Genomic DNA, 7,956 nt, shown 5'->3' with positions numbered 1-7,956 from the left:
CAGCACAGGCTGCAACGATCGAAGCCATCAATGCCAAGCTCGCTCAGCTCTTGGAGCTCCAGCGCAACCCGCCACGTGGTTAATATGAGAGCTCCGCGGACGCCCACACCACCACCTCACCGCCCGAACCCAAAGACACCCCGGAACCCATCCACGAGGACAGCGAAACCGACAGGCCCTAGTCCAACCGCAACAACACCGCGAACAAGGCCACCGAACCACAACCCAAGCGCCGCGCACTAGAGAACACCAAAGAAAGAAGACTTCTCGCGCGTCTCGACCACCAACAAGATCGACAGGACAGACTCGAAGATGCCGTAAAGTCACATGTCGACCGCCTTACGGCGCTGGAGAACACGTGTCAACAAATGATGCACACCATGCAGAACATCCAATCTATGGTGCTTCAAATTCGTGCCCAACTGCAACCCGAAAATGCACCGCCACCTCCGCCACCGCCGATGCTACAACCGGACCAACAGCCACCATACGCACCCGCCCCTGCCCAATCATGGCCCGCAGCCCCAGCTCATCACGCCCACGTCTAAGAACGCCCGGCGACCGTGGTCCACCGCGCCATCTCACGGTGTGGCAGTGGAACGCCAACGGAGTTCATAGCAAGAGAGCTACACTACAGCAGTACTTAAACCAAGACCCCCAAAGAAGCCCAGACGTCATTCTCATCCAGGAAACCTACAGTGAAACCCGCTTCACACTCCCCGGCTACCGCACACATAACAGCCCGCCCAGCGCCCGAGCCGCCGGCAAAGTTCTGCCAAAGGCGTGTGTACCTTAGTGCGCAAAGGCCTGACTTACATCGAGCATGAACTCAGCCTGAACAGTGCTATAGAACATACGGCCGTAGAAATCGTCACCGGTCGCAAGAAAGCTAAGGCCAGTCTCTACATAATCAACATCTATCGCAACCCGAAGCAATATCAACAGCGATTCCGCACTCTCCTACACCGGGCCGACCATCTGGCTCAAGAGGAAGCAATTCTGCTGTGCGGCGATTTCAACGCTCCCCACACCGCCTGGGGCTATCCCAAGACCACAGCAAAGGGCCACAGCCTCTTTGACGAAACGACGGAGGCGGGATACCAACTCCTCAACGACCCGGCCATCCACACTCGGCATGGGACGTCCGTCCAACGCGACACCAACCCCGACCTTACGTTCTACAAAGCCCCCAAGGACCGCACGAGAGCCACATGGCGGAACACTGGGGAAACGCTCGGCAGCGATCACTGCATCCTCGAAGCCCTCGTCCCGCTGAAGAATCGCGTACCAACCCCGAGAGCGCAACAACTCACGGACTGGCAACAATATCGCCGCCACTTCGATGCCAGCCTTCCGCCTACCATAGAGGACATTGACGACTGGACACGCGCTCTCCATTCTGCCACCCACGAGGCCACTGCACTGATCTCCATCGACGCAGACGCCCCGCTCGCGGACAGCCGCCTCGCTCATCTCACAGAAGCCAGAGCATCTATACGAGCCCGCTGGAAACGCCAAAGACACAACCGAAGCCTCCGCAAACGCCTGGCGCAACTCAACCGCGAGATAGAGGCTCACAGTGCAACCCTCTGCCGCCAACATTGGCACGCCATTTGCCAAGAGGCCGATGGCCAGATGCACAAAAGCCGCACATGGCAATTATCCGACATCTCCTCGATGAGAGCAAGACCAAGAGCACGCAACGGCATGTCCTGGCTCGCACCCTCCACAAAGCGCTGCGTGAGCTCGGTGACTCAGTGGTCCGTCAACGCCTCGACGACAAATATCTCCCAGCCACCCCCCAGACCCCCTTCCGGACTACGTGGGGGCACCTAACCCGGGCCTCGACGCGGACATCGAGGAATGGGAGGTGCGGGCGGCACTCCAGAAGCTCAACTGCAGATCGGCAGCTGGACCTGACAAGGTCACCAACAAAGCCCTGCGAAACATGACCGACGGCGCAATCTCGGCGCTCACAGCCTACTACAACAAGTGCTGGGAATCGGGCAAGCTACCCCCACAATGGAAGAAAGCGCGCACAACGCTTATCCCCAAACCCGGCAAGCCTACACACATCGATCACCTCCGACCGATTTCCCTTACATCCTGCCTCGGCAAGCTGCTGGAGCACGTTCTCCTCAATCGCTGGCAGTCGTACCTCGAGGAAGCCGACCTGTACCCCGACACTCTGCTGGGCTTTCGGACTAAGCTTAGCACACAAGACGCAATGCTCCTCATTCAACACGAGATCCTGAACCCCCCTGCCGGATCCCTCGACAACTACGCTCTACTGGGCCTGGATCTTCAGAGCGCCTTTGATAAGGTGCACCACTCGGCAATCCTCGCGCAGGTCTCGCACCTCAACATGGGTCACCGCACCTTTGTGTATGTCAAAGTCTTCCTCACTAACCGCACGACACAAATCGTGGCCGGCGACGTCGAGCTCCCAGAGAAGACCCTGGGTAGCACCGGCACACCCCAAGGATCTGTAATATCCCCCTATTGTTTAACCTAGTCATGATAGGAGTTGCCCGCAGACTGGGCAGCCTCCAAGACGTCAAACACACCATTTACGCGGATGATATCACCATATGGAAGGCCGGTGGCAGCGACGGACAAATCGAAACCGCCCTGCAGCAAGCTATTGACACCGTGGAAGAGAAACTCCAAGGTACGGGACTCCGGTGCTCCCCGGCAAAGTCTGAACTGCTCATCCTCCCACCCCCTGGCACGCGCAACAATCGTGAAGCACCCCCTAACATCAAGCTGAAGACGAAGGACGGCACCCCCATCCCGCAAGTCAAGTCCATACGGGTACTCGGCATGTACATTGACGCACTCCGCCACAACGGACACACGTTACAGCGCCTAAACGCCAAAATCACCACGGCCATGCAACTCATCCGCAAAATAGCCACACGATATGCCGGCTTGAGAGAGACCAGCCTCCTCCGGCTAGTTCAGTCTTTCGCCGTTAGTCACGTCGCATACGTGGCAGCATACCACAATTGGAAGCCGGCGGAGCGTCAGAAAATAGACGCCCTAATAAAGAAAGTATACAAGACAGCGCTCGGTCTCTACACGTATACCAACACGGAGGAACTCCTCGACCTAGGCGTTCACAACACGCTCGCCGAGATCGCCGAAGCCTAGCGAACCACACAGTTCGTAAGACTCACCCAGACAAAGACAGGCCGCGCAATCCTGGCCCGCATCGGGTACAACCCCCCCGGCCATATCGGCCCTACACCCACCGGCCCACTGCCACTAGTCTTCAGCCGACGGCTCAGGATCCCCCCGCTGCCCAAACACATGCACCCCGACGCCAACCCTGAACGTCGCCTAGCCCGCGCGAAGGCCCTAACCAAGATGTACGCACAAGACACAAGCGCTTACTACGTCGACGCCGCACCATACCCAGGCCGACCATATGCTTACGCGGTCGCCGTCATATCAGCTGCCACGGGAGCCCTCAAGACAGCCGCAAGCATACGTACAACACACACGACTCTGGCCGAGGAGTTCGCTATCGCTCTGGCCCTCACCCAACTTCCGTGCACCACGATCATCAGTGACTCTCGCTTAGCGATCCCCCGTTTCGCCACCAACCAGTTAGCCACCGCCACCCTACGGATCTGCACCCCCTCCCGGGCACCCGCAAAGCTCGCCCGACTCACATGGTTCCCGGCCCACACCGACCTAGCGAACGGCGGAACTGTTAACAGGAATGCGGAGGCGGACGCTGCGGCACGCGCGCTTACCAGTCGCGCAGCCGTACACGACACCGCACGTTCCGTCCAACAGCTCCCCCCCAAACCCACGCCGCTCCTCACATACGGTGAGATTCTAGCCTGGTACCGCGACACCAGACGAAAGTACCCACCGCCGCACCCCGACCTCCCACGAGCGGAGTCGACGATACTCCGTCAACTCCAAACGGAAGCGATATGGACCCCGTATTCGCCAAGCACATCTGCCCCACGGTTTACCCGACCGACCACTGTCAACACTGCAACGCAGCCAGGGCTACAACACCACATCTTTTATGGGACTGCAGGCCCCCAGAAGACACCCAAGACCCAATGCCACCAAGCATGGCACTCGCCATAAGAAGCGACGACATCGGCCATCAACGCGGCACGGTCCGGCAGGTGATGAACATCCTCGCGCGGCAACGGCCGAAAACGCCGTCTCCACCGAGACGCACAGTGAGTAGGCGGCCGTAGCGGGGAGGTCCACCACACACCTCGCCGCCCCATCCCTTCTTTTCCCACCCCACTACTGCTGGACATGATAATAAATGTTTTATCTCTCTCTCTCACTGGCCAAGATGCTTCACCGAGGTTGAGAACCATGTAAGAGCGCGTGAAACCTGTCAGAGAGTGGGAAAACCGCACGAGAAGGGAAATGCGCCACTTGAGCTACTTCCGCTCAGTTCGTAGCCCTTTCGCCAGCTGGTAGTAGACGTTGTGGGACCACTCCCAGCGACAAAATCAGGCTACCGGTATTTGCTTACCGCTGTTTGTCCAGAAACCAAATTTCCTGAGGCAATCCCAATGAAAGAGCAAAGCTCAGTAGAAGTAGTTAACGCACTACTGTCTGTTTTTTCGAGAGTGGGCGTTCCTCAGGAGATACAGTGCGACCAGAGTTCAGTGTTCACAAGCGTTCTGACTGCGGGCTTCCTGGAGAAGTGCGGGATAAGGCTAATGAACCAAGTTCTGCAGGGGGCTGAAGAGTACGCTGTTCCCTACTTAGACGACATTGCTATGTACTCCAATACATGGGAAGACCACCTGCACCATCTTAGCGATGTCCTTAGACGTTTGACACATGCTGGACTGACAGCGAAGCCGGCCTAGTGTCAGCTAGCTCGCGCCGAAGTACCGTACCTAGGGCACGTGGTAGGGCAGAGCAGGAAACTCTCGGTTCACGAGGAGGCCTACAGTGCGTCAGAAAAAGAATGTGCCTGCATGTGTGGGCGACCCAAAAATTGGCCTGCTACCTTTACGGAACTTCTTTTGTCTTCGTCACTGACCACTGCCCGCTGACATGGCTATCACCAAGTTGAGGAACGTTTTTCAGTAATGGGTTTTAGTAGTGTTTTGAGTAACACAGTCTAAGCTTTTAGCTGTGAGCAAGAGTACTAGTGTGGTTGCCATATGAAAAAATGAAAACCGTAGGTGCATTGTAGCACCTTTGAAACAGCAGCCTGGTTGCCGAAAACTCATTGCCCGCGCTTGCAGGTACGGGAAGGTTGGTCTTTGTGGTTTCAATGGTGCTGGAAGAATGCTGCTACTGTGATCTCTCCCGTCGAGCAGCTGATACTACACGACGTCCGAGATCTTCCCGTCGGCGGAGGGGCTGTTATGACCCACTGGCGCCTTGTTTGCGCGGGTCAGTCGCCCGCCGGTCGACCACCCCACCGCTTGTCGACGGAAACGAAAAGAGGCCGACAAGACGCTGCGGCGGCCACTGATTGACAGCGGCTTTTGAGCGGTGTTGAGCGTTATTGCCCCAAAGGGATTAAGGAGCCGCCGCTCTTCCCCCTGCCTAAGCAACTGAAGGCGTGTGCGCGTGAAAGCCCAGAGGGCGACGACCGAACAATGGGACCCCAGTGGCGGCGTGAGCACACCGAAGGCTGAGGCAATGGTCAAGCCATTAACTCTTCCCGGAGTGATTCCACGAACCTTGATAATCTGTGCTGTTAGGCTCCCTGGGAAGTACGTGCGACAAGAACCCCACCGTGGGAACGCAGCGCGCAGAGGACACCAAAAGGATACGCGGCGCCCGCGCGTCTTCCGTTCTTCCCCTTTAATACAGGCTCCTGACGAGTGGCAAGGGTGTGTGTATATGTGTGTGTGTGTGCCGTGCATCTGCCGACATACCTGAAAGGCGTGTCCCTACCCGAGGGCGGTGCTTCACAGCGAGGAACTTACACTTCACCATTGGTCCGCATTGTTTTGTATAGGGATCCCTAACCTAGGGAACTAGGGATCGGGGGTCAACAAAAAGAGCGTGCTGCGGCCCGCCAAGATCTGTCTTCATGTCGACACTCACTGTAATAATGTAAATAAACCCGTTCAGTTTGCTCTAAGCTCTCCCCTAGTCCTGGCTCGACGGAGCGACGGCGACCGGCCCCGCTACCAGCAGACTGCGGTCGCTACAACTCGCAACACCGTTCTACGTATTGCGCACTCGTAGAGATGCCCGGCCGCGAGCTTGCAGTGCGCCGCACAGCTGCCGTAGTCGTTCGCGCGCCGCCGGACCGACCAGCCGCGCCAACAGCGTATCGCCTCACGTAGGCCGTACACGCGTTTCGCGTGCTCATCGAGTCCACCGAGAGCCTTCTGCCGCCGTCGCGACCACGAAATCGGCCGTTGTGCTACTGCCGTATTCGCTCTAGACCGGCCCTGACACTTTTAGAATTCGCTCTTTATGTATCGGCAACCCAGAGTTTCTTCATCTTCTCGCATTACGGACACGCGTAAAAGCAATTATTCATGCAAGATGCATGAATTACACTGCTCACTCGCGTGAGGCCTCACGTAAAAGGTCTACTAAGAAAATGCGACGGCCGCAGCGGAGTCCTGACTGGCACGTCACATCCCGAAGTCCGCCGCTTTGGCGACTAGTTGCGGCGACACTCCGCTAGGTGCTGCGTCGGCTGAAGTGTCGTGTTTTCGAACGGTTTTAATAAAAAAACTGCGCATTTGTGGAGCTTAAAATTAGGTCACAAGGGACTTAAGAGGTGCATACCACACATTTAAGTAGAAGTTAAGGCAGGAAAGTTTCGTTGCAGTTGGCCTTTTATAGCTTCTTCGTCTAGTCGCGCTCCATTTCTGTTGCGGGAACGTTTGTACGGAAAATCAAACTGTTGGATTCATTTTGTTCAAAATATTCGTTTTTTATATACGTTATTCCTACGGAAGACAGTCGATTTCTCCGAAAAGTACGGAATATCAAGCACGTCCGAATGTCTCTAATCCAGCAAAATGGTCGGCTACTGCATATGCACGTATATGCCTGTTGTTTCCCTAATAAATCTTTAGCGACAGTGTGTATTTCTGTATCTTTAATAGCAATTTTCTGCGCCCCCAGCAATAGCCATACCCTGTACCGTTACCGGCCTATCTCGGCCCACCCGAATGTCAACGCTCAAACAATCCCCTCAATTACCCTCGTCTTCCCCCCCCCCAAGGATTTTATAAACATGAGCGCACGCTGATTTCAAGCGGACACTTACCAACGAGGGCAAGTACTCCCACGTTGTGACAGCCGACGGCCCATCAAGGTACACAATCTTCTACCTCGCATATATTCATTGCCTTTCTCGGACGTTCCTTTACTGTACCTCAAAAAGCAGTCCACCGCGGTCACTGGATAGTAAGTAAAATGTCCCTAAAAACGTGTTATAGCGACATTAATACAGCCTCCAGTGTCAGAGACCACACATGCTGTTCACATTCTTACCCATTTGATGCCGTTTGAGGCTGGACTCCGCTCCGTCATCTTTACCCTCAACCAGATAAGCTATCACGTTTTGCTGGTGCCTCATCCCAGATTCGTGTCCTGGCGTACTACTTCGGCGTAATTCCTTCACTCAGACGGGAATCCGTTCTCAACCCCCTCAGACATTACATTATGAAACATGTTCCTCTACTCCGTCGCAACGGAGTAACTGTACGAATTGACTGAGTTCCCGCCACGAGTCAGCTTGCGTGTGCTACCAGGTCGCCCATTATGTAGACCAGAAGAGTAGCCTCACTCCACCCCCGCTTGTTCCAAGTACGCCCTCCCCCATACCGCTACATCCTTCCCTACACTTCCTACGACATAAACGTGACTTAAGGAACCGGTGCATTGTTGACACACCTCAAGGACACTTAACCGGCATTCCTGTCCTGTCAGGAGCCCGCGAAGTATTTCCAACAAGTTACTCGAAAACGCCGAATGACA

The 7,956-nt window shown here is 55.8% G+C and overlaps 1 protein-coding gene across 1 annotated transcript; it reads left to right on the top strand.

Annotated features, from left to right (window-relative positions):
* The first annotated feature begins 435 nt into the window (after positions 1-435).
* LOC144168228 (uncharacterized) lies at positions 436-2,515 on the top strand. Its single transcript, XM_077697257.1, has 3 exons — positions 436-586; positions 797-1,655; positions 1,795-2,515. Exons 1-3 carry the CDS (start codon positions 436-438, stop codon positions 2,513-2,515), a joined length of 1,731 nt encoding a protein of 576 aa, XP_077553383.1.
* Positions 2,516-7,956: the final 5,441 nt, after the last annotated feature.

Source organism: Haemaphysalis longicornis, unplaced genomic scaffold, assembly GCF_048455015.1.
Source record: "Haemaphysalis longicornis isolate Haplotype H1 unplaced genomic scaffold, Haemaphysalis longicornis Haplotype H1 scaffold_2, whole genome shotgun sequence".
NCBI lineage: Eukaryota > Metazoa > Arthropoda > Arachnida > Ixodida > Ixodidae > Haemaphysalis > Haemaphysalis longicornis.
Note: the sequence above shows the minus strand (reverse complement) of the source record. Positions and strands in the feature narration are given on the sequence as shown.